The 26,412-nt window shown below is 43.5% G+C and overlaps 2 protein-coding genes across 4 annotated transcripts in view; one reads left to right on the forward strand and one right to left on the reverse strand.

Moving 5' to 3' along the window:
* Nucleotides 1-1,055: 1,055 nt before the first annotated feature.
* rpl34 (ribosomal protein L34) lies at nt 1,056-3,003 on the reverse strand. Its single transcript, XM_062384377.1, has 5 exons — nt 2,918-3,003; nt 2,440-2,511; nt 2,251-2,350; nt 1,273-1,376; nt 1,056-1,182 (listed from the first exon to the last, which is right to left on the reverse strand). The coding sequence occupies exons 2-5, from the start codon at nt 2,502-2,504 to the stop codon at nt 1,098-1,100; spliced, it is 354 nt and encodes a 117-aa protein (XP_062240361.1). The 5' UTR covers nt 2,505-2,511; nt 2,918-3,003; the 3' UTR covers nt 1,056-1,097.
* Nucleotides 3,004-12,125: 9,122 nt separating this feature from the next.
* Nucleotides 12,126-26,412, forward strand: part of LOC133950240 (sodium/potassium/calcium exchanger 2-like) — a 40,238-nt gene continuing 25,951 nt past the window's right edge. For all 3 annotated transcript variants that reach the window (XM_062384497.1, XM_062384498.1, XM_062384499.1), the window contains exons 1-2: nt 12,126-12,448; nt 13,507-14,579. In XM_062384497.1, the coding sequence (XP_062240481.1) occupies nt 13,677-14,579 (903 nt within the window). In that variant the 5' untranslated portion in view covers nt 12,126-12,448; nt 13,507-13,676. The remainder of the gene's footprint in view (nt 12,449-13,506; nt 14,580-26,412) is intronic.

The following is a 26,412-nucleotide window of genomic DNA, read 5'->3' on the forward strand; positions in this document are numbered from 1 at the left end:
ATCAGTGGAACTGAGGTGGTGTAATATCACTGAGAGCCTGTCACTGTCATCCCACATCTCCACTCTGGAATACTCAGACAATAGTCATGCAACAAGTTGAACTTGAACCAAAGAATTACTCCTTAAATTCTTATCTTTAGTCTGCGGCGAAAGAGGTGTAAGACATACAGTATAAACAAGCAATGTAGTTAACCTAATACAGCAGAGACAGTAGTATTCTAGCAGAGAATCTTATTTAAAGAACCTACTCAGCAGTCAAATAGAATGAACCGCCCTGAAGGCCAGTGCACACATAAATAATTAAGCAGTAAAAATTAAAAACAAATAAAAAACTTTTGAGTTTTGAATCTATACTCAGTTCTCTCTGAAATCCATATTTTTTTTTTATACAAGCGGTGGATAAATTATTCTAACTCATGTCAAAATATTGTACCTTAAAGTATGTTCACCTTTTGTAAGTTGATGAAGGAGCCATTTATATTTATTGTTGGCATGTCATATTATTTTGGTTACATTACCTGCAGTATTATTTTTTGCCACTTGGTGGCAGTCATTTCATGCACAGGGCATTATAGATAGGGGCATCGATGATAGGAAATGTGAAGTCTCACTTTACAAAATTAATAATTTCTCTGATTTAGTGCACTGTGGAATATTCTTTTCAGCATCATGTGCAAGATCCTGTGTCTTATCATTTCCACTTCTGTGTGGCATTAGTTTGTCTAATGTTACTTCCATTCATATTTACAAATATATCCTGCATTACTCAGTATCAACTGTTTATTTCATTTGCAGTACACTTTTATCTTCACTTATGTTTTATTCTGGATTTTAGAGAAAACTGGCAAGGAAATTTCCTCCAGGATAAATAGTCTTATTCAAATGCATCGCTGTGCTAGTATAATATATTTCCTGTTTTTTATATTTCTTTCTCCACACGCTGCTCGAACTTGTTTGACACAAATGACTGTTTATCCGTATGGGGCTTGTGGGATTTTAAACACACCCATGGTACCGTAACTTTTTAATTCAGTCAAAAAACAGCAGCCAATGGATTTGTTTGTCCTTTTTTTATTGTGCCAATACAAATACACACTTTACTTAGATTTCTGGCTCTGTGCCTGTGCCTTCAGCACCTTGACGACGATCTTCTGCTCCTCAATCAGGAAAGCACGCTTGATCCTGCAAATAAAGGCAAATATGAATTCCTCATTCAAGTTCTTGTCACTAACAGTTTCTCAGTGAGGATCAGGAGATTAGAAATCCCTTTACCTGTCGCGGACACACTTGGCGCACATGGAGCCTCCGTAGGCCCTGCTGACGTGCTTCTTGGTCTTGGAGAGTCTCATCAGAACCTGAGGTCTAACAGCCCGAATCTGTGGGACAAAGAACACGTTAGCAACAGTGGAAAAGTGTGATTGTCTGCACGCTGACAGACAACCAACTTCAGGGTTGTAAGCTCAGTAGAAAAATCAGCTGCTCTGTTTAAAAACGTACTAACTAAGACATAACCTCCGGGTAAAATCCAGAAAATTTGACTACAGATTTTACCCAGGGTTTCCCTTTCACACATGCACATCGCAGAAGGAGGTTTTCTGGACAGACACGTTTACAACAACATCAAATCCTCTGTGGTCTTCAGACGAGATGGCTGTGGCTCTTCAACAACTCAAACTCTAGTGAGAATTATCTCTATGTTCTCCGTGTCTCTAGGAAGATATGTTTTAATAAGTTTCCCATCTGTTGGTGTTAGGAGTGCCATCAACACCCCCAAATATTATACAAGGTCAGGCGGATTAAGTCTGTAGAAACTGCAGAGTGTCTCACTCAGACAGAGGATCCTTGGACTTCAGTGCACGTCTTTTAGAAGTAACTACTGATTACTAGTTTAGTGTGTTTGTGAGAACTGATGAGTAACCTTTACATTGTTCTTAAAAAAATTGAACGGAAATACAGGGACAGGAGGCTGGATTCACTGTTATGGCATCCATCACAGAATAACTGCCAACCTAAATTAGAGATTAAGAAGTTGAGGTTTTGTATGTAAGGATTCAAATCTTGAGAACCACCAGAAGTTGGTCAGGAAGCTGCGGTCCATGAAGAGTAACCATCATGTCATATCTGACACCGATGTTGCTGAGACTGGAGACCCACATGTATTCAAGAGGTCCCAGCCCCCCCCCCCCCCCCCCCACACACACACACACTTAGAAAAAGGACCCTGGGCCCGACTACTATGCTTGAACTTACTCCACGCAGTCTTCCTGGGCAGATGCCACATCCTGACTTGGGCGCCTTGCCGACCTTCTTGGTGTACAGGTACACGATGCGATTACCTGGTGTCCGGGACCTGCGGGACAAGACGGCAATGATAGGTTACAGTCACGGTTTCGGCTTCACGACCACACATCCACAGATTTCATCACAATGCTCACTCACAGTCTGGTTTTGTTGGAGGCAGTGTTGTAGGACAACCTACGGCGGTAAGTCAGGCGCTGCACCATTTTGAAGCTGTGAACAGACAAAACGCTCCCGGTTAGAAGTGATGCTAGGATGCTAACTCTGCTAGCCATGCTACGAAGTCCCCGTTACTAACCAAAACATTACACCATTTAATTACATTGTTTGTTTTGTGCAACATGAACATTATTTAAAGCTTGTACTAAACGTTAAATACGTCCATTATTGACGCAATTGTGCACTGCGGCCATTCTCCATCGCTCGGAGACCGGGGACGGCATGATAAATAATATACCAATAAAACCCCACCATCTATTAAAATCACCGTATCGTAGAGCACGGTGAAGTTTCTTTTAGTGATATACAAACTTTTATTTGACATGTTTACTCCTAAATCGGAGGATTGCGGTGGATTTTCAGAACATAATCTATGAGAGATAAGCAGGAGCCGCCATACCTGCTGTCGGCGAATCCGGAAGAGGAAGGAGCTAGGCGTGTGTCACAGGTTAAAGTTCGCCCCGCGCAAGAACCGTCGCTGCCGACAATACTGTCCCCTGCTGGTGCTTTGGGTTCCTCCACACCAACATGCACGAGGTCAGTATGACAATTTAATGAAATGCTTTTGTTTGTGCAGTTTTTAAGAGATTGATATTTGATGGAATGGAAAATTTAGATTTTTAATGGGGGGGAGCGGAATATTTTCAGTGGTGCAGCAAAACTAACTAATTTATGGGTCGATGTACAAGGTTGCAGTCATTGTTTTGGTGTGTCTAAAAAGGGAACTCGCACAGAATATTGTTATATTATAATAGAGGACAACTTAATTGTATTAACGCTGCCCATTAATGAGATAATTGGAGGAGTCCTCCCGAACTGAATGTTACTCTTAGGTTTGTCCAGCAGGGGGAGGAAGTTAGCCATTTATCGGACATTTTTCAGTTTGACTCTAAATGGGAGTAAATTAAGGATTGCTAATCTGACAGTCTCGCAAGCATCAATTCATAATTTTTATTAAGAAAAATTGTGATTTTTTTTTTTTTATTAACAGGACGGGTTAACTATTGGTAGTCAACTATAGAATGGTTTCATAATAAGATATCAATATAACGCCACCTCATAGTAATAAATCATTTAATCTGACAAACATTTTTATGAATACAATCTAACTACAGACATGCATGTGGGTTATACATTTGAGAGATGTAGTAGGAAGTGATTTGAATTAAGATATTTCCCTAAAAACAAAAATGTGAACAATTCTGCAGGAATTTTTGCAATTATACAAAACACAGGAAATCGTATTAGTTAATGGTGAGATTAGCACAAGGGAAGTTTAGGTGTAAAAAAGTCATTTAATTAATCGAAAAATAAGGAATTAATATTTTTTTTTCAGTTTGGTCAGGTGATCAGTTCATCCCACATTCAGCATTAGTGTTGTGTCACAAGAATCAAAGCAAAAGCCTCTTTCATGTGTTTTGTAACACAGGACATATGCAACACTTTTGGTTAGTTCATGACCCGCATTGTAACACTCATCAGACAAATGGATGCCCCATTTAAAGCAACGCTATGTAACTTTAACTAAGCAACAGACCTAGAAGTCATTAAAAACCAGCGTTTATCTCCAATATTCAGTGAGGAAGCATTTCAAATATGAAGAATTCTAAACAGAGTTTGGTGGATTTGTTCCAGCTGCAGCTCTTCTGGCTCAGGATCATGGGTAATACACACAGTGGGACTTACACAGACAGAGATCCGGTCAAAAGATTGATAGGATTTGTTATTTCTCCAAATGAAAACCACTTTAACGCTCAGACACAAACCCTGAACAACATTAACCACCACTATTGGCTGAAGGGGGCGCTGTTGCTCAGTAAAAGTTAAATCGTGTAGCTTTGAATACAAGAAAGTGTGAGGAATTATTTTGGAGACAGTGTTGTCTGAGGGGGTGAGCGGCTCTTTTTGTACATGTCCCAGCAGAAGGAAGCATAGGCGTCATCTATAATACGGCGTATACAACAATAGCCGTCCTCCATGTTGTGTTGTCATGGGGTAGTGTTTCCTGTCTGGCAAGTCAAACTGTCCAACATGGAAAAAAACCTGTTCACACTTAATGACCGAGTCCCACCTCTCTCATTTCTTTCTGAGTCGTCCAGCAGATGGCAGGTTGCAGGACGGCACAGTGAGAATGGATGAAGTTCACAATCTCTGGGTTGTCATGTCAATATCTCATTAAACATCTATCTATCTATCTATCTATCTATCTATCTATCTATCTATCTATCTATCTATCTATCTATCTATCTATCTATCTATCTATCTATCTATCTATCTATCTATCTATCTATAACAGCAGAATCTCAGCAGAAAGAATGAGATATTGATCAGATACATATAGCATGTACAACCCTCTGCACAGTGCTCTCATAACACGAGCCGATATATCTTCTCTCTGATATATAGCTCAAAGGAATATTTTTTAACTGAGTGAACCACCCTTATACAAACATTTATTTTGATTTACCAAAACTTGTTCGTTATCCAGATCCACACCAAATTTCACCAGTTTGTATATGAGCACACTTCGCATGCCTGATTTCTGCCTTATTTCTTGAGAAGTTCACCAAATGTGCCTGCAAATAACCAGGCAGAGCTCCCTGCACACATCTAAGTGAACACTCAACTGCATTGAGGGTCAATACGTCCTTGAAAGTATTGAGGAACGAGGCATGTATTGCTTTAAAGTGATGATTAGGTTCATCATCACCAGCACTCCCTTAAATCCCTTTGAAAAGTATTTTTTTTCAATATCTTCTAAATGATCTTGGGTTTTCCTCAACGTAATATTTCAAATGACCATTACTCAGCTGAAGAGTGGGTGGAAAGCACCTGTGCCTTTTGAACAGTTCTTTGTCAAAGAAACACTCTATGCTGACATGTCCAGGTTCCGAAAACCTTAGCATTCCAAACGTTTCTAAAAATAAGTGAAATTTCCCCCGTCATAAAAGAGGTGCTATGTCACAAAGCTCTGTTAACAGATGGTCAGCTTGGCGTCCTGTTTGTTCGAGGTGTTTGCCCAAAGCAAAGTTCAGTGACAGCACGACGCTCTGTACTGTACAGTTCTCCTTTTTTTTTTTTTATGGAAGACACTACCTGTCTGGCTTGTGCTTCACTCAGTCTCAACTCACTATGGGCTGAATTCGGTTTTATTTTACACTGTTTTTTTGTTGTTGTTATTGTTTTATGATCAAAACTAACAGAATAAGAGGTCACACAACTTGGCCCGGATAACATTCACAATAGATGGATCAGTCTGCGTGGTGATGGGCTGTGTGCACAGGTCCCACTAGAGGTGACGGGCCCTCATGCCGCCCTCATGGAGTCTGTGTCTGACAGTTTGGTCAGGAACGTGCACACCTGTAGCCTGCTGGAGGTCATTTTGCAGGGCTCTGGAAGATCTCTGGCGGTGCTCCTCCTGCTCCTCCTCGCACAAAAGAGCAGATCCCGGTCCTGCTGCTGGGTCGAAGAAGAATCAGGCAGGAAGGATAAAGAGAGAGCGGCTGTCTTTGGCAAGGTTAAACCATTCCCTGTTTGGGGTGGTCCTGCTTTTGTTTGTGCCACATGACATTAATTGGGAAAATTAATTGAAGGGACAGCCGGACTCAAATTGACAATTTACATCTATATTTAAGACCTTTGTAGAAAAAGAGTACTGCACAATTAAATCAGTCAAACCCGAATACAGCTTGTCGACTGAATGCACCTTATTTATCCTTCTATATATAATGTAAATGACCCTCAGCTCCTCAGACACAGAATGTCATTTTTCTGAGTGGAAACTTTATTTTTTTTTTATTACCGGTGACCTCTACAGGTTGTAGCTAGATCTACATGATCTGCTAAGGGATTGATTTGATTAAATCCAGATGTGATGTGACCTGGGATTAACCCGTCGTACACGAGAGGTCTCCGACAAAGGGTGTCAAGGAGATTCGCGCCAACTCCAGGGGCAAACTGAGGCACACATAATTAGAAGCGCTCGCAGGCAATCGGACCACATCTCGATGGAGAATGTAATCCAAGAAATTCACGATTCTTAGATAATCTTAGAGGATTTTTGTCTTTACATTTTTAGGAAGCCCCACGTCGCCTCCACACTCCGCCTGTCCAGACTAGTCAAAGATGAACCACATCACCTTAAGTGCACTTGGTTATGCAAGCCTCCACACCCCAAACCCCCACCCCTCCATATCTCCTTGGGCCTTCTGTGTAATCTGCTGAGATTTAAACCTGCTGCTCCTGTTTAATAAATCCACTGCGATTAAAATAGGATTACAGCTCTGCTTTCGCCTTCCTAATCAGAGCATGAAACATTTTTCCACTTTTTTTTTTTTTTCCATTCATCTGTTTTTTTGTTGTGGCTCAAACTCACTCGTTCACTCGCTCCCTTCAACTTAACAGAAGGGCGGCGACTTTGAACTTCTCTCCCTCCCCTGCTTCATCCGTGCAGCCCAGCAGGTCGGCCCATCTGTGGGACAGTCGACGGGAGGATTAACCTCATAATGCAGCACACATCCTGTATCAATGCCGTGCTTCTTCCCATCAGACTTCTCCGTGACCGATGGCGGCCAAAGAAACTATGCTGCAGCGTCTGGTCGTTGTTAGATCGAATCTTGAAGACCTCGGTGCAAAATCAAATCTCTACTTTTTACCTCTGTCTCACGGATGCAAAGCCGTGAAGCATTGAGTAACAGCCTCCAGAGGTCATAAGGGACAAACCGCACATGTGGTCCCCCCTGCTTTTAGTCATGTCAAGTCAAGGATGGAGCGAGCAGATCAATAAGACTCCTCTGTCCTGTTTGTCTTTCCGTAGCATTGTTCTGTCCTGCGGCAGTTAAATACTGTTTGGTTACAGAGGGCAACGATTAATTGGATTTTTTTTACTTGGGATAAGCTCAGGACCCCAGCAGAGAAATCTTTTTAAAGATAATGTATTCTACTTTAAGACTGTAGCTAAACAGCCTCCAGGCAAACGTATAATGCGGACGTGAAGTGATCGAATCTGCAGCTTCTGCGGAACTTTCAGAGTTTGCTGATGATGTAAAAGGCTCACGGAGGCCGATCACGTTTTGAGTTAGAAGTCTCACCTCAGACAAAATACTGTAGTCCCTCCTCCCTGCCAATGGTTTACGGTGTAGCTCAGCAGTGACTCTCTGTTAACCTGTGAGCAGCTGATGGATAAATCTTTTTGCTGCAGTTCATTGTTGAGACTATGGGGATTAAATGGTTGTTTGCAGTTCAAAATGTAATATAAAGGTTCACGTTTGGTATTAGGAGACCACTGTTTCATTTGTAATTAACATGATCAATCAGAAATGCAAACGTAGCAAAAAATGCTGCATAGAAAAATTACATCTTTTTGTTTATAGCTCATCGACAGTTACATACCGTTTACAACTGCAGCTCCCTGTCAGCAGGCTCTACATGTATGCCACCTTCTTTAATTCCCTAAATATGGACTCATTCCTGCTCTATTCTCATTTGGGCTAACTCAGACACCAGGGGGCAGATACCCTGACTTTTTGTATATGGTGCCATCGAGTCAGAATCTATACGTGCAATAGAAAAATTTGGTTCCTGACCCAATACCTGCTAATATATTTCAGTATAATCAGTATTTATTGCTAATTATCTCATTTTAGCCTGCTTACATACTAAACAAAGATGGTGATCATGTTAAACATAATTTGTAACGTTAAAGCATACTGAGCTGTGGAAGAATGTGCTGAAATGTTTCTATTTTACGAACATTTAAAATACAGGCGGAGTAGAGAGAACAATTAAATGTATTATGTGCCACAGGAAACCCAACAATTACAAAACACAAAGAACAGTAGAACCATGCCACTGCAAATTAATTCAGTGATGACAAATGTGAATTAGTTTGAACCTATTACCTCAGTCATTTGAAAATGCTGGCTGCACTACTCAATATAAATGTGGCTTTGGACCACCAGTCAAAGCGGGGTTTTACTGATCAGTGTGTCATCATCATCATCATCATCATCATTATTCATTTCTTTGAGAGCTACTAAAGCTGCTAAAATGATTACTCCCATCCTCCCCCTGTTTTTAAGCTGAAATGGTCTCCCTATATTATCTTTGAACAGTCTTGCTATTGTGTTAGTGCTCAGGCCATTTGCCTTTCAGAGAAAATTAACTCGGCCTCATTGATTCACTATTTACACTCCGAGCATCGTTTGTTTTGCTGACTGCATTTTCCTAAGGGGCAGGTGGTCTGTCCAAGCCTCTTTGTGGAGACCTGTGATGGTGGGGGGTTGCTAATATGAGGGTTCAACATCTAATCCACAGCAAGTCTCATAGAAAAGTCTCTTATCCCAGGGCTCTCCACTTTCACTGCTTCCCTCATCTAAGCGTCAGTACAATGTTCTTGGTTAATAGAAATAATTCAACCAGCTTCAGTCAATTGTCCTTTCCTCTCCACCGGAAAAAACTTGCTTGGTTATCATCACCCTGTCTATCCCCCGCTGCCCCCTGCCCCAGTGCTGACAAATCCATACAACTATGTGGGGCACAAAGGCTCGGATTTAGCTGTCGGGCCAAAGCGAGGGTGGGCCGGGTGGGGGGCAGGGCCAGCATGGAAATTTCTGCTGTTTTTGCCGGAGCACAGATTTCAGACGAATCAAAACAATTGCCGCCATCGCCCCCTCCAAACCCCCTTCCTCCCCACCGCAGCCCACCTGACCGGTGACAAGTCATCACTTTTCGGCTGGAAACGCTGCCAGATGGGGGGCGGCCCGTGCGGTGGCGTGCAGCGGAGGCTTGCGTATGCACTGGGGGGGCCATTGTTGGAAAAGAGCTGACGGCCTGGATGGGATCTCATTTGATAGGCAAACATATTGAGAGATCTAAGTCGAAGAGCCGGTTTCACGGGCCCTTTTTGTGACGATGATGTTTACCGATCAGATGCATGCGCTCATGCAGCTAATTGTATCAACACAACCCAATCTGATGTTGTGACAGTGTGTGTGTGTGTGAAGAAGAGTCAATATTCAAACCAACCTTTTGATTCACCATCTGCAGATAGGTTTATAACACAGGGTTGACATACAGATAGTTGGGCTAAATCCCAAATTAGATTTTATCTTTGCATATTGTGTCGTCGTCGCTCTTTGAAGTAAAAAACATTTATTAAATTTAACATGATTTCTGAATCCTTCCCGGCCCAACATATTCCATAAATCACTGCACTTAAGTGACAAACAGCCACCTGGCTAATTGGCTAACTGGCTAGCAGTGTGTTATTCTTTTGCCCCGGAAGTTAAAGTAGAAGCTGCGCGTAAAGCATGTCGTGTCACCTTGAATAAAATTGGGAATTTCTTTCAGTGTGAACATGATTGGAAACATTTTGGATAATATCAGTGCAATAGTGAATAAAATATGTAACATAGGACTTGTGGTTTTAAGACATTTTAAAGAAGAATTCTTACATATTATATCTTTAACTTACCATTCAGCAAAATATAAACTTCCAATGCCTCTGAAAATGTCGACAGAGAAGTCACAGGTCATGAATATCCCAACAGAGGGCCATTCATGTGGACTCTTCTCATGTTAGACCCCCCTGGGCTCTGAATTCAACCTTAACCCTTTATTAAAAACCCACTTCTCAAGTTTTTATGTTGAATCTCAGTTTGAAAAACTCTCTCCCGACCACAAAGGACGTTAAAATACACGATCTGAAAAGTAAACTGAACTTTGTGTGTGAAATTGACGTAATGCTCTTTAATTCTTAAAAATGACAGATGGGTGGGTGCAAAAACCCAGCTGCTCAGTCCAGTCTTATCAAACCCCGGCCATCTGATCGATGCAACCTACTTATGTGTTCATTCACCACTCCGATCCCCTTAATAATCAGCTTGACAGTCGCCACCAGCTTGTTCGTGTGGAAAAAAAAACGTGGGCCGGGTTGGTGAGGAAGCCCAGTGGCAGTAGCTCCAGTGTGAAATCCAGTGCATTATGGATGTAGCGAGGCAAATGATCTCAATCACTTTGAGCAGAATTAATAGTCGTCTGGACGTTTGGTGATAGGGAAATGTGATTGACTTTAGTCTATGAAGGTTAAGTCTTCATGGGTTATTTTGACATTAGATAAATGAGAATATGCTTTGTCGGAAAGAGTTAAGATGAGGAGACCCTCGCAAACCCACAACAACAACAGTTTTCCTCCTATTTCTAGTGTGAAGTCTAAAATAAACTAACCAGCTGCTGGTGGTAACCTAATATACATAATAATTGACAGTGTAAACAATCTCCTTATCTAATAAATTGGATAGCATATTCCCCAAAATATCAAATATACTACTTAAAGCCACATTTTGCTGTGATGGAAGCTTTCACATCCACTGTGATGCATGATGTATTTATAGGATCTCATCAACTATTAATAGACATTCGGACAGCACATTTTCTCATGGCTACCAAGAACTACCAAATCAGCTAATTTTGCACATTCGACAAAACGTCTGACTATTGACAATCTTAGGTAACTCGAAAATAATGCTCTGCTCCCTGTTAGGAAACAAGAGGCGGCTACTGTGGAGAGGAGAGTAGAGCAGAGAGGGGGCAATCAATGAGGTCAGTGAATCATGATTTATCATACAGCACCAGGACACGAGTGTCACACATAATTTGTCACACTGTGTAGAGATTGGATGTCTGCGTCTCCCCAGCAGGGTTTGACCCGCCGAGTAAAGTTGTTGGGAGGGGGGGGTGATGCAGCCCCGGGACGTATAGGGATGACGATTATGTCAGATGTAGCCTCCTGGGTATTGGTGACACATTCCAAATGAAGTAAACTGGCACATAAAGAATGCTCAACTCTTTCCATTGGTACTGAATAATACCAAAAACTTGGTTCAAATATTGGGGAATTTGTTAAGTTGCTTTCTTGCTATGACTTAGAGAAGAGGGTTGACACCGATATCCTACTTAGAAGCTGTTAGCCTATAGCTTAGCTCTTTGAAGCACCTTGTGTTTTGAAATGTGCCATAACCCTATTATTCATATTATTCATATTATTACTATTATATAGTTCAGAGTAGTATACAATACGATATAACAATTGAATGCAACTAAACTTTAATATACAGCATCTTATCTTACTGTGTGTGTGTGTGTGTGTGTGTGTGTGTGTGTGTGTGTGTGTGTGTGTGTGTGTGTGTGTGTGTGTGTGTGTGTGTGTGTGTGTGTGTGTGTGTGTGTGTGTGTGTGTGTGTGTGTGTGTGTGTGTGTGTGTGTGTGTGTGTGTGTGTGTGTGTGTGTGTGTGTGTGTGTGTGTGTGCGTATTGGTGGAGCAGTACGTTGCAGGGCGCAAAACGGATCCACCTCCGTGCAACGTATAACCTTGAAATGACCCGAGCTTTTTTCTCACATGTACCAGCTGCTGAGCTGTAGCAAGTCCACCTGTTCCGTCACCAGAGGAATAATCCTACTAATAATAATAATAATAATAATAAATAAATAGTTCCTTTGCTGTGTAACCACGGCAACTCCTCCCTCAATACGCACCGTCACCAAAGCCCCCGCCGCGTGAACGGAGCATGGGAGGATGCGCCGTCTGCAGCTCACCTGGCCTCACGCACACAGCAGCCGCTTCACGTGCTGAGCGCAGCCCGGTGACATATTCTGCTACACGGTGATTTATCTAATTTTTTGTTATGTTCTCTCATCCGACCCGGGAGGGATGCTGCTGCTGCTGTGAGGAAGCCCAGAGGTGAGCGCAGTTTCCTCCTCTCCCCTCCTCTTCCAAAGCTCCTCCTCTGTCGTCGGAGAGCGGTCACAGTTTTTTTTTTGTGTGTGGATTTGCTCGATGAGAGCAAGAGGGCACCGGAGAGGGGAGAGGATTTCCGAATTTCAACGCGCTGCCGTGCCGGAGCATCCTGCTTTTTCCTCGCCTCCGATAAAGGTAAGGCAATGACCGCGGCGCGTCCAGCAGCCTGTCCGCGCATCATGGTCATGAGCCTCGCCAGGGGTGGGGGTGGAGGGGGGGGACTGATGCTGGGCTGCTGTGGTCGGGGATGATGATGATGATGATGATGGTGCTGATGGTGCTGATGGTGGTGAGCTGTTTGTTGTGTGCTGGTGCCGCTGCGTAAGGGCGCACGCACCAGTGAAGGGCAGGCAGGGAGGGCGGAAAGAGTTGTGAGTGGAGCCGGAGGGGCCGTGCATCTGCGGGAAGTCGAAGCAGGACGGTGTTTTCTATCTGGTTTCACCTGAGCGGCGGCGTCACAGCGTTCTCCGTTTTCCACTGACCGCAGCCAAGTGGTGTCCGTGCACCGTCGGCCTTCACATTCCGTCCCAATGTCCCAGGTACAAACAGGAGATTGCACATTTTGAACATCCGTGCGTGCGTTTTAACGGACAGAATATTTCTACCAGTTAAACCATCATCATCATTATCTCTGACCAGGCTGCAAGTTTCTCTGCTATGTTTGTGTCTCGCGTGCTGTAGTTAAAACACAAAATCTAAAAGTAGGGAGCTACCGTGAGTCTTTGTAATGTCTGCAAATCTCACTTAGATCCTCTTTATTTATCCTGAGATTTACAACGTTGATTGATTTTTCATTTCATGTGATATAGAGATTAACTTCAGCGTGCTGGGAGAATGATCCTTATTTGATTACTATCAAAACCACGCATTAAATATGAATTTAAATCTGAGAATTCCACATGTAACTGGTCATTTTTTTGGGCTGTGCTCAGGAGGAGATTATCCCTGATTCATATACTGGCATCTCTTCAACAGCGACGCTGACGATGATATTAATTGTTTTGTCTTTTTTGTTTGTTAAACTTTTACTTTTTATATATTTGAAGGACTATTGGAAATACAACTTTCCAGTGTTTAAAATAAACAGTGTCATCAATATTTAAACCAGTATTATAATTAACTTTGTACTCCGTTGACTTTATTACCTATCTTAATCATTTTTTCTTCTTCATTCTTTTGACGTTTGCCAGCAGAGGCTAATATGAAGACGTCATTCGGCAAACCAGACCCTGGAAAGCACCAACAATCGTTTCAACTCGTTCGAAACTGAAGACAGCACCATGCTCTGTCTCCAGTAAAAACCTGCCCCGCACCCTCTTCCTATCGAGCCACTGAGAGTGAGGACACTACGAGCTGCATAGCCATGGGTTCAGATAAAGGCTGCATGGATACACAAGAGCGACGACCCATATTGGGTGCCGCCTGCAAGCGGCAGGGCCACCGGTGTCTGCGGAAAAAGCTGAGGCCCGTGCGAATCTTGGGGTTAATGGTCAGCCTTGTGGCCTTAAGTGCTGTCTCCTTCAGTGCCTTGACCAGGAGCTCAGGTGGTGTCAGTGAGCCGGTGCTCCCCCAGGAGAGTCTCCACCAGTCCGCCCCCCACAGAACTCTGCTGTTCAGCCAACACCAGATGGACCCCAATGCGTCAGCAGACGAACCAATAGCCATGAAATCGACAGATAATAGCAACAAGAGCCAAGGGGATTACCCACCAGACGCGTTCACCCTGGAGCAGCGGCGCCAAGGGGCGGTGGCCTTCCACATGTTTGGCATGATCTACATGTTCATTGCCTTAGCCATAGTGTGCGACGAGTTTTTCGTCCCGGCGCTCACAGTCATCACCGAGAAGCTGACCATTTCGGATGACGTGGCGGGCGCCACCTTCATGGCGGCGGGCGGCTCGGCCCCAGAACTCTTCACCTCCATCATCGGCGTCTTCATCTCACACAGCAACGTGGGCATCGGGACCATCGTGGGCTCGGCCGTCTTCAATATTCTCTTTGTCATCGGGATGTGCGCCATCTTCTCCAAGGAGATCCTCAACTTGACATGGTGGCCGCTCTTCCGCGACGTCTCCTTCTACATCCTGGATCTGATCTTGCTCATCATCTTCTTCCTGGATAACATCATCTCCATGTGGGAAAGTATCACGCTGCTCTCGGGCTACGCCGCCTACGTGATCTTCATGAAGTTCAACAGCAATATGGAGGGCTTCATCAAAGGCTGCATGAACAAGAATCAAGTGGTAGAAGTGGCGGTGCAGCCCAAGGTGAGTTGGCTTCTTGATCCGTATTATTATCCTTAATTTGTCTTTCGCCCACCAACTTCCACCACCATCTCCTCTTACATATATGTATAAATTGTCAGACTCTGTGGAAGTTCCAGTAGTTGGGCAGGAGTGCATTTAACTATTTTGGTTGAAGAAAATGACCTCAAATAGTCATAGTCACACTCATCCTTTTACACATTTCACGAAGCCAACGTGTTTGTCAGACTTGCTTTGATACGTGTTTTCGTTGAGACATGTTTGTCAACTCCACACTTTTTTCCTTGCAGCACCCAAATTACCATTTCAAAGGAAATCCTCGCAGATCTCCTGCTCCTGACCATTTATTGTGCGACAGCTGACACCAAACATATGGTTCATGACACTGGCTCATGTGATACATGTTCCTCACATTAGCATGAGGAAAAATAGAGAGATCCAACTTTGCGCAACAGCTAAACCGACCAATGTGCCTTAACATGGCTGGAGCAGCGCTGGCATACAGTATTCCACTGTGGGATTAATAAAACAGTCAAATGTGTAATTCTGGGTTAAGCCCTACAAATTGTGTCCCAGTCTGACGAACAAATCCCTTGGGAAATCTCAGGAGCAATTTTTATCCTCCCAGTTAAAGATTTCCCACATAAACACTGTATTGAAATTGTTGTTTAAACATGTAAACCACATGAAGCTTGATGAGGTGAACTACACATAGTAAACAGGTTCAGGTTGACGTGCTCTCCTCCGCGTTTATTCTCTTCAGGCTATTTACAGACAGTCAGTGCAGTAATTTACTTAAAAAGAAACATCTAAGAGTCAAACAGCTGAAACCGTTGCATTGCTCCACGGAACATTCGCCCCCGTCAATGACACTTGAGGGCGAAAGACGCTGCAGTGCAATTTGATACCGGTGTAGAGATTATCCGGACGGATTTAGATTTCTTTGTGACATGAGATGGAAAATGAAATTTAGAGAAAGTTATATCGTAAAGCCTTCATTAAACCAGGATTTATTCTAGGTACATAAAGGATATCGAAACGCCAGCTTCCACAATGTCGACAGAACCTCTGTCAGAAACCGACGCCGCCATTTGCTCTTCAGCGTGTTCACCAAAAAATGCTAAAAATAATAACGCGCTCTCTTCTTTTCAAAGAGCAGTTGTTTTTCTCTCTGTCCTATCGGTGCTGCATTACTTTGATTTAGAGACCAGTGAGATGTGAGGTTCAGAGGCTGAGTGCCAGAGAAAGACTGAGGTGACCTTGAGGTGCAATGGATTCTGGGTACTTTGGCCCGGAGAGAGGTGTGCGTTTCCATGTGTGTGTGTGTGTGTGTGTGTGTGTGTGGAAAGACAAACTTTGACAGTTGAATCGATCAGATCCGGCCGTCATGTCTCATCTCCCACATTGCTTGAAGCACATTTAGATTCTCCTCTCTCATGCATTGTGGGCAACAATCCCTCGGCCGCACCCCTGAGCGGCCTGCTTTGAAAACGCAGACAACCTCAAATTATTTCACCAGGTACAGACTTCCTGTTAAACTCCTTTTTTAGCTTCAGGGTCTACGGGGTTAATGAAACCAGAAAGGCACAAATATTATTAGAATACGCTCATCTAAACACCCTTTCTTAATCAAGCTCTGACGCTTTGGGGACGCGTGTATTTCAAGACCCATGAGTGTTATTTTGAGATTTAATTAGCAATTTTCCTAGGCATGTGCGTGTTTCATACATGAGCAGTGGAAAGTGAGACAAGAGGGCAAGGACAAGGATAAGCGAGAGACTTACCTCCAGAATCACGGGGCTGCCCGTGTTCCACGAGTTCCCCAGCAGAGGCCTTTGCAGCCGTGACTAGGGCCACCGCCGGAGTATCTAAAGCAGCGATCAGCCTCACAGGGAGTGAGCAGATCAGATATTGGCAGGAGTCACCACTCGAGGCTTTAAATACAAGCAGTCAAGTCTTCAAATCTAAATCCAAAACTCGCAGGTAGCCAGTGAAGCAGGGATTGTCGTGATGCACTCGCCAGAAGCCTCGCAGCAGCCGCACTCCCTCCATGTTTTTGATGAAGCCGAGAGCAGCTTTTCTACAAGTTAATAATTTGAGTCTCTCCGTTGATGCTGTGCCCTTGAAATGAACACTTGATTAAAATGGGCTTCCCTGAGATTACTTTGTGCATTATGATATTGGGATGTCCCTGTTGTGTGTCACATTGCACAAGGCAGTGAGCAGCAGAGGAGAGGGGGTGCCTCGTCGTCCGTGTGATGTTCTGCATTTAGAAGTCACCGGTCAGTTTTGTGACGTCTGCGGCCGCTGCCTGTTGTGTTGTTGCGTAACCGCCGCTGCTGTGTTCTCGTTCTCTGACAGGTTTCTATTGTGCAACTTGTGTAAAAGTAAATGTCTTTGAACATAACTCCTTTGCTCCTAAAGTTTGAGAGCATTTGTTACATGTATTTATTTATTTTTTGACACCTAACACTATCAATTCAATACAAAGACAAAGGTCAAATCTCACTTCTACACAGAGGAGGACGCTGGCTTCTTCAAAGTCATTGTTAAATCGGCAGTTCAACGGTCAACCTCATCAATCAAAAAGAAATCTGCCATAATCTCTCAATCCACTTAACACAACCGTGAGTGCTACATAATCCTGTGCATTTAAGACTGACTTGGAATTACGGCACAATTGCATAGTAGAGTATTTATTATTTTCCCAACAAGGTTCAAGGTGTGATTAAATGCTTGGCTATAGCAAAACACCTGCATATTTTAAATCCTCGTGAAATTTACTGCCACTCAAACTAATAATGACGATGATAATGACAACTTGGGGAAAATAGACTGAAATAAACTTAGCTGGAACTACTAAAAAAACCTAATACCATACTATATCATGATAATTAAATCAAATATTAGGTTTACTGCTTAATGCAACTGACAACTAATTATACCCTAATTAGTTTTATTGTCAACAATAACAAGCTTAAAACATAAAATTGAGAATTTAAAGTGCGCTCAATGAGTGCAAGTGTATAATTCACTCTCCATTTTGCTCGAGTTTGGTCTCCTCCAACCCTTCAGGAAATATCTCTTAGCTGCTGAATGTATTTACTAGCGACCTGTTAACTAAAGCCCGTTTTTTCCACTGGTCCTAACCTCTAACTTTTTCTGAAATGGGAATGGCGACAATCTGCGTTCTCTCTTGGGTCAAATGACTCAATAGACGGGGACTTTTATCGGCTCCTTTTCCGGCTCCAATAGGCAGTGACGGAAAAATTGCACCTGGGTGAAAATGCTAATTTCTTTGTCTTTATCTTGGCAAACTTTACTCTTTTTTTGATGTTATCTCACATTGAACTTCCGGGCATTGGCGATTCAAAGCCTTGAATTCTTCTGTACCTTTTAGTTTCCGCTTCTCAGGAAAAACATGCAATAGCGTATTTTTTCTTTGTATCACGTAAGATGCAACCCTGGCAAGAAGGCAAGAATACCAGCACGTTCGTTAAATCTAGCAGGGTGCACCGAGGGGAATCAAACGAAAGGTATACTCTTCTCCTGGTAATGGGAAAATACATAATTGCCTCTTTTTAGTGACAATACCCGCATTTAAATGAACTGTGCTGTGAAAGAGGAATACGGTCTGGCCAAAGGCAGAGTACAGTAGGTTTTAATAGTTTTTAAAAACAAATGCCTGTTACATCAGTGCACAACAGTGCAATTTCTTTCTGTTAGAAGTTTCATAAAAAGTAATTTGGCTGAATACATGCTTAAAAGTTGGCTACAGAGTAGAGTTCTAATTCTCTGTAGGTTTGTTTCAAAAAGCATTTCAAATACATACATTCATTTTATCCACTGAGGATATACAAATATTGCTTAAACTTTGACTACATAACTCAAAATGTGAAGAGAATTCAAAGTATAACACAAAAATCGACTTAACAGCTCAATCATTAAGTTTCATATACAGTAATAGCCTAGGGGATAGAGCGGGTGCTCTGCAACAAGAAGGTTGCCGGTTCGAATCCCACTCTATCCCATCTGCATGCCTAAGTGTCTTTGGCAAGATACTGAACCCCTAAAATGGCCCCTCATAAATGCTGAGTGTTCTAAAAATGTAAGTCGCTTTAGATAAAAGCGTCAGCTAAATGACATGTAATGTAATAGGTTCTTGTAATCACTTCACCTGATCCTCATGAATGATGTGATTTCATCTTGTTATCAGTGACCGAAGCAAATGTTGGATGGAAATATTTATCAATTAATTATGGCCTTTGTTTAGGGTAGCCACGTCTGCCATTGTGACTCTAATGAGTCATGGCCCTGTTATCTGTGGCGGTCATCCACGTTTATTCCGTTTTTAAAATCAATTTAAATCCATTTACAAGACCAAAAGGACAAAGCATACACAGGTTGAGGGGAAATCGTGTCACTTTAAAGTAGTAATTTCAGATAATGAGGCTTCAATCGCGGTGTATACCCAGATAGCACATAGATGCAGCACTTCTGACCTTCTTGTGGCCTGGACAAAATGGATGAGAACCTAAAGTTGTCCCCTTGTAAAGTAGAAAATGTGGCCAAAATATCCCTGAACAAAGTTAGGCCTTTTTTTTCTATAAAAAACATTCAGTGTTCTAGGCAAATTGTAATCTGGATGTGAAGCTAAAGTAACCCATGTGGTAAATATGGCTAATATGGTCCAAATAGCACAGACAAATTTAAGCCACCTTTGGTTGACATCCGGCAAACAGGATCTGACCGCCCAAGTGCCATCATGCCACATGGTATGTGGGCCAGATGTGACATGTGTAGGATGTGGGCTAAATCTGCGCCAAAACAATTATGCTATGTGGGTCTGGAAAAAAGTAACATTAACACATCGCAGTGTGATTCTATCCAATAGTATATTTTTTGTTTGCTTGCAGTAAATCTATCGTGCTTCCACTGCGTTAAAGCCAAAGGGTGAGCTGAACGTCAGCCATCTTTGCCGTGCAGCGGTTCGTAGGTCAAAGACGGCCTCACTATATAATATCGCTGTCTGTAATTGTTGCACGTTCCGTTGCAGTTAAGCCTCTTAGTCTAGTTGTGTGGTCGGTGACTTAACGGGACCGAGTCGACTCACGCTCTGTGCACAAAGGTCTGATTACTGAGCACTGGGTCACTCTGCGTGTGCACAGGGGCCGGAAAAGGTCGCCCAACGCCCCGATGCCCTACATGCCCCATCTGAGTGCACGCAGCTCACGCCCACGCACTCTGTGAATCCCCACTGTACACGCTGCAGAGGCACAGCTCAAGGTCACAGAGGAGCCACCAGCTCGAATGATCATGGCAGCACAAGATGGAGGAGTGCGAAAATCATTTGTCACTGGAGAGGCAACAGTTGGCTTTGCATGCGGGTGGCGTTCCACTGGAGCAGCCATTTGTCCACACTCTTTCTTTCTGCAAGTAAAAGGAATGTTCCAGTAAACCATGCCAATCAATGCAGACTCCTGCGCAAGAGCTCCACAATGAAAGCGGTATTATTTTCCCATTCCAATCTGGACTTCTTTTCCTCACACACCTATTGTTACAGATTTGATCATTTCCAAACCTTGTGTGTCTCTGAAAGAGGTCAGGCCTGACATGGCATGATGTCAGATTTATTAGGCGCTGCAGAGCAGGCTTACTCCGGCCGCACATGGCATTAGAAGGGTCTTTCATCATCTGCACACCCCCTCCTCAGGGCCGCCTCACCAGGCCGGCCCGGGCTTATCTTGTTATCTTGTGGCCTCTCATTGTTTGGCTGATGGACTGACTGGCTGCTTTGGAAAATACGGGCTCAGACAGATCAGATTAGCCAGCACTTTGTGCACTGTGGCTTCATGAAAGACAGAGGAGTGACACCCCCACCCCCCCTACTTGTAGTGATCGTCGTGACATACCAAAAACGAGGGTTTGTCAGTCATGACGATGAAGCCAACGTCAGTTTGTCAACCTCAGGAAGGAGCAGCCCATAGTAGCTGAATAGTTGGTTTCATTTAACAATAATTGAAGCAAAGATGGTAGCGCTTTACATGAAATCATGAGTGTAACATCAGTAGTCAATTGAAATGATAAGGAAAGGGTTACTTGTGTGCAGATCAGTGTCTAGGTAAGATTCCACATCCAACCACAATATTAGATTCCTGCTATCATCAAGCCTGGATAAGCCAGCGGGTATCGAGGCAGATGTTGGTTCTGCTGAGATGGAAGGTGTGACCTCTGATGCATTACCGATCTATAAATAGCGTCACAGAGGCGAGATCTTCCATCAGGACGCGCTTCAAAGATCGGTTAAAAACCTGATTCTGTGCGGGCAGCAGCCTGTTTGTGTTTCTTCCCTGTGGATTTGGGCATTTGAGCACCAGTGCTGATGACATACACCTTCTGTTCACACATAAAAAAAAAAAACAGTTGTTGTATGCTGCTGCTGTCTGTGCTGCTTTTCATTTTTATCCAAGTGAACTCCCACCTCGCACACTGTAATATCAGGCTGCGCCACGAGGGCTACCTGTTTATCTTAGTCGCGGTTGACGTGTGCATGGGATTATCTTCCATTATGACGGTTGTCAAGCATAAATCCAGATGTGCACAGATGAACTCCTCCTTTCGGGGCTTGACTGGATAATAAAAGCAGTTGTAAAGCTAATTGGAGGGAAATCCCATTTTTAATTCAGTAAAAGAACAGTACACAAAAACATAAGTCTGCCTTTTCGGTGCAGGGATGTTGAGGTTAAAATGAATCAAATCTATTTTGCTATGCCTTCTGTGTGTTCAGTGCCCTCGTCCTTGATGTGAGCTCTGTATATCTGTGGAAGCAGTAGTAGTAGTAGTGGCTGTGGCTTAAAGCTAAATAAAAAAAAATGTGTGCATTGGCCAAGGTTACTGAGTGGTGGCTGGAGAGATGACAAAATAAAAGCCCTCCGCCGCTACACAAGCAGAGTTTGATGCAAAGTATAGGGAAAATAAGTTCACGGATGTTTTGATGCTCTAAGTTTAATCGTAAAAAAGTCTCGCTTAGTTGTCCTTGTTTATGTGTGCAGGCTTTGGTGTTATTTTAATGTTATACCTTGGCAAACATGTGCAGCATGGACTTTATTCTGTAATTTAAGCTTGGCCAGTGACAACAGGGAGCCGGTGTCTAAAAATATAAAAATATAAATCCTGTGACTCGGCTCTCACCATGGCGATGAGAAGGTTTTATCACCTGCTCCAGCTGTGGCGTACTTTCTATAGAGAGGGAACGGTGAGAGCGCTACTGTAGACCCTATAATTAGCATTCCTGTTTCCGAGCTCTTACCTTGTTGTCGGGCTGTTTGACCAGTCAATCGAAATAAAGGCATTGTTCAGATAAACCCAGAGCTCAGGCTGTTGCGTCTCTCACCCTCTCTGCCTCTGTTGTCTGCAATTAGTACGCAAGCTCTCTTGGCCGTTTCACTACCCGCCGACGTAATTTAATCGCATTTTCAACGGAAACAGTTGCACACGTGAAGTCCTTTATGTGCATCACAGGGACCTGACAGTTGCTTCTTATGTTGTTCCTTAATTGGCTGTTAAAAAATGGCGCTCCCCCTCCTCATTCTTATCGGAGGGGACCGTGGCTCTTCGCTGCCTCCTCAGTGTTGTTAATGATTTGAAGGTCACCCAGTCACTTATCCCAGTTGCTTTGAAATCATGTAAGAGCACAGTTCCGTCTGCCTTGAAAAGCAATGCGTATTGTTTTGTCCAATAGTAGAAAAAAGAGACGCTCATTATCTGAATCAGCCCATGGTACTTCGAGGAATGGGAAGACTGGGATCGAACCGCCCACCCTCTGGTTAGAGGACGACCCACTCTACCCCACAGCCGCCCTAGATTAAGGTCCTAAAGCATCAGTTTGCTGCAACTCAGAGCCCATCCTGAAAACCTTTTATAATGAATGTATTCCCAAACTATTATTGTGCGTGTGCACATTGAGCCCAATCCCTGCCATTGGTGCAGCACCATGGACAGCACCCCCGCATCCTTCTCTCCATTTGTTTTCTTAAATGTAGTCGTGCCAGTTTTCATGCAGGGCTACCCATAATGCCTTCTGAATAAGACAAAGAGCTAATAATGCAGTAACAGGCCTTGTGTTTTCCGCTCTAGTAGAGGACTCCTCCACTTCCTTGTTATCAGTCCTCATTAACCTCTCGTTTGTTTCTGTAATGTGGGTGGAGAAGTCATGATTGGCTGACCACTACTGATGTGAGGGTCTTTTTTTTTTTTTGTCGAGGGCCACTCCACACTCGATGCAACTCTAAAACAAGGGGAAGGGTTAAAGGAGAGATGCGGGACAAGTGGATGGTGCTTTCCTGAAATGGATTACGCAGAGGGTTTTTTTCCCCAGAGAGGGCACCTTAACTTAACTGCATGAGAGACATTGGATTCTAAAAAGCTCTTCCACTTTATGGCCCAGGCGGAGCAACTGATCTCGGTACAGGCCCAGTCATGAAACCAATTTTTGAAATGCAGAGACAGCCTGAACCGCTCTGGCTCCGGCTGTAACTGCTGTCCTGATTGGCGGCCGTTAGGACTTGAGTGTTGTTTTAGATCATCGGATATGATGTGAACTGTTGTGGTCTTTTATTTAATGCTTGGAATTAATTGTTTTCCCACATTAATCTCATCAAATCAAACCATGCAGGATGTCAGTGATATGAAGAAGGCACCCAAGAAAATGCAATTCTGGACAAACCTGAAATGAGCCTTTGTTTTTTTTCTTTTGTACTGAGTGAGAGCCTGAAGGTGAAATGTTGAGGCTTGCAAGAAAATGAAAGCCTTATCGACCACGGGCTATTTTTGAAAGCTGGGTCAAATTATCGAATGTAACAGCACTGTAAAAGCATCATGTGAAGGGCACAGAGATCTCTATCTCATGGGTGTATGAAATGACAGCCCAGCAAAATAGAATCTGTGCATACTGTATGTGGCAGAGGACTGGCGTGCCTTATATACATGCATAGCCCCTTCCTCTGGGGGATTTTTGACCCTCAACGTCAGCCTTACTAAGCCGCAGCAGCTGACCATTACATCAGCTCCTCCGATAGTCATGGTTCCTGTAATACCCGTAATTTGTGAAATCCATGGCGATAATGTCTGCGCATCATCTGGCGTATAGATCTCCCGGCTGCAGACGCACGCAGCCACACACAGAGCACCGCGGAGGAGCCGAAAAACCACATTTAAGAGAGAAACTCTTAAAACGGAAGTGATTGCAATCAGACCGTCTCTAATGAGCTAATTAGAATACGCTTGGCGGTGTAGTGAATCTGCTGAGAGGCTCTTCCCGCTCTGTCATCGCCTGAGCGTGTTATGTCCGTCACTGATGAGAATGATGCATGAGATGCACGAGGCTGCCCCGCCCCCCCCCCCCCCCTTTACCCAGCGCCGTCCACACTCAAGCCCACCAAGGTGACCCCAGAGGAGGGCTCTATCAGCATATTAGCCCTTCATGTACTTAATGTAAGGGGCCAACGGGGAGGAAGCTTCATTTGGACACACACACACACCTCCAGCTCATTTCCAAGATGAGGGTTGTGGTGTGACATGTGTGTGTGTGTGTGCATGTGTGCATGTGTGCGTGTACACGTGTGTGTGCATTTGTGTGCGTGTGTGAGCTCTTTCACTCGATCGGAAGTGACTACGGTATGTGCTGACAGTGTAACGACTGAACAAAGCCTCTGGTCTTTGGTCAGGATTTTGTGGGTGAGAGGGAATAAAAGTAGTGGTTGCTGTCTCGGTGGGAAAATGACCTCTAAACGGCATCTCGTGTGCATCCGGACTCTACTGGGTCGCCATGATAGTGAAGTAGGATTTAACTGCAGAACTAAACTAAAACTAAAGGATAGGGCCGTTAAAATTATAAACTTTTGTATTATGATCAAAAGAAGCACTGAAAAAGACAGGGGGAAATTAATTTCTGGATCAGTACAAAAATAGTATGTGTTCTTCAATTCCCAATATCATTCTTCCTTGGCGGATCACGCAATCAGTGAATGGCAGGCTTAACAAAGACTGCAGAAATACAGAGAAAGCTGGAAAGTACTGTAGTGGTACTGTAATACTGTTGCCCCAAATGCCTAGGGGCAACTAGTTTTGGACCATGCCATCAATGGAGTGTGGTCTGGTTGGTACTGTTTGAGAAAGCCCCTCTCTATGTAAAACGAAAGTCTCAGCATCAGGAAATAGCAGCACCATATAAACCCAAAAGACAAACAGGAGAGGGCAGCTAAATAAAAAATCTGGGGCAGAGCGTGACGCAGTGGGAGCGCGGTCGACGAGGTGCAGGATAGAAATGCGGATTTACAGGTGAAACCTTCCCTCGTTGCCAGCAGAGAAGACACCGGCCTTGTGTTGTTTACCGCTTGTGCCGATCAGAACCCAGCGCCGATCTAACGGGAATGACGAACAGCGGGTTTGATCAGGAGGTCATTACTCCACTCCATGCTCTCGCTCCGCTGAAGCATCACCACATTTGTAGCGTTATCATTTAAGGGTAGGGGAAACGCAACCGGGCGCCGGTCCAAACTGCGCTTTGTGTCATTACAGTCACTTGCAAAAATGACACAGCAGTTTTTCTTCTCCTATTAGTCCCCCGAAAGCCTGAGTCTGATTGGTTCACAGGGCGGGGGGGGGGAGAGGAAGCAATTTTGGCTTAGTCCTGATGAGCGCTGCCTTGTGGGAAATCAGCGTCGCGGCAGCTCCTGTAATTAGTTCTGCTTGTTAGAAAAAATGAAGGGGTTACTAATTAGCAAGTGGATGGCTTCTTGACTTGTTGTGCATCTTTTCCCTCCTTTTCCTCGAAGATCATCATTATCGTCTCCAGGCAAAACGGGAAAGAGAGAGAGAGAGAGAGAGAGAGAGAGAGAGATGCTGCCTCGTCGTGCTGCTCAACAGTTTAGCTCTAACGCGGTGAATCTAGATGGACAAATCTCGAGGGGCGTCCTGTCATGCTCTGACAGACAGGCTGCCGACTGTGAGCGCACGTGAAAGGCAAACGCCCGGAGCTGTGCAAGATTTCCCTTTTTCCAGTTTGCGTAACAAGCCGGGCAATGTGGTTTTCACAGATCTTTACATTCGCAGGCTGACGCATGCTTTATTTATAGTAAATCCACAGCCACAAAAGTTTCAATACGATTTGTCATGCGAGACCATCCCTACTATCCTGTTAATTCAGATTCACGCTTGGCTTGTGCACGTCTCCTCCACACGGTCTCGTGACAACCATTAAAATACATTTTGACGAAATCATGATTCGATTTTGACTGTTTGAATTGCACATTTCAAATCTTATAAAAATAATAAAAATATAAATATTAAACCCTAACTCTATCTGATAATTTCAGATAGAGTTATTACTGCAGGTCACTCTTCAAGTCTTCAAAAGAAAGCTGCGCTAGTTTAAAATTAATTTAGAGCAGGTGATCATACTATTGCCTTTTGCCACTGCTAATGCTAAGCTAAACTCCCTTTATCCCGGCAATAGCTTAATCTTTCTCATGCATCTCTTGAAAATGAATTTAAGATATACTATAAAATATGGCAAATTGTCAAAAATAGAGTTATATGGTTATAAAGTGCAATCAATGTTAGAAATAGTAAGGCTAAGTACTATTCCTGCATATTTTAATATATCTAGGGATACATTAAGGAGTAAATCAAGGATTTAAGGGATAGAGCACAGCTATGGTGGATTTAATCAACCTTTGGCAAACTAGAGGCTATTATTCTCGTAAGTAATTTGGCTTGGATGTCAGTGCATAAAAGGAAAATGCAAATCAAACTCCTCCAGAAATAGACTCCTTTT

Source organism: Platichthys flesus, chromosome 24 (assembly GCF_949316205.1).
Source record: "Platichthys flesus chromosome 24, fPlaFle2.1, whole genome shotgun sequence".
Lineage (NCBI taxonomy): Eukaryota > Metazoa > Chordata > Actinopteri > Pleuronectiformes > Pleuronectidae > Platichthys > Platichthys flesus.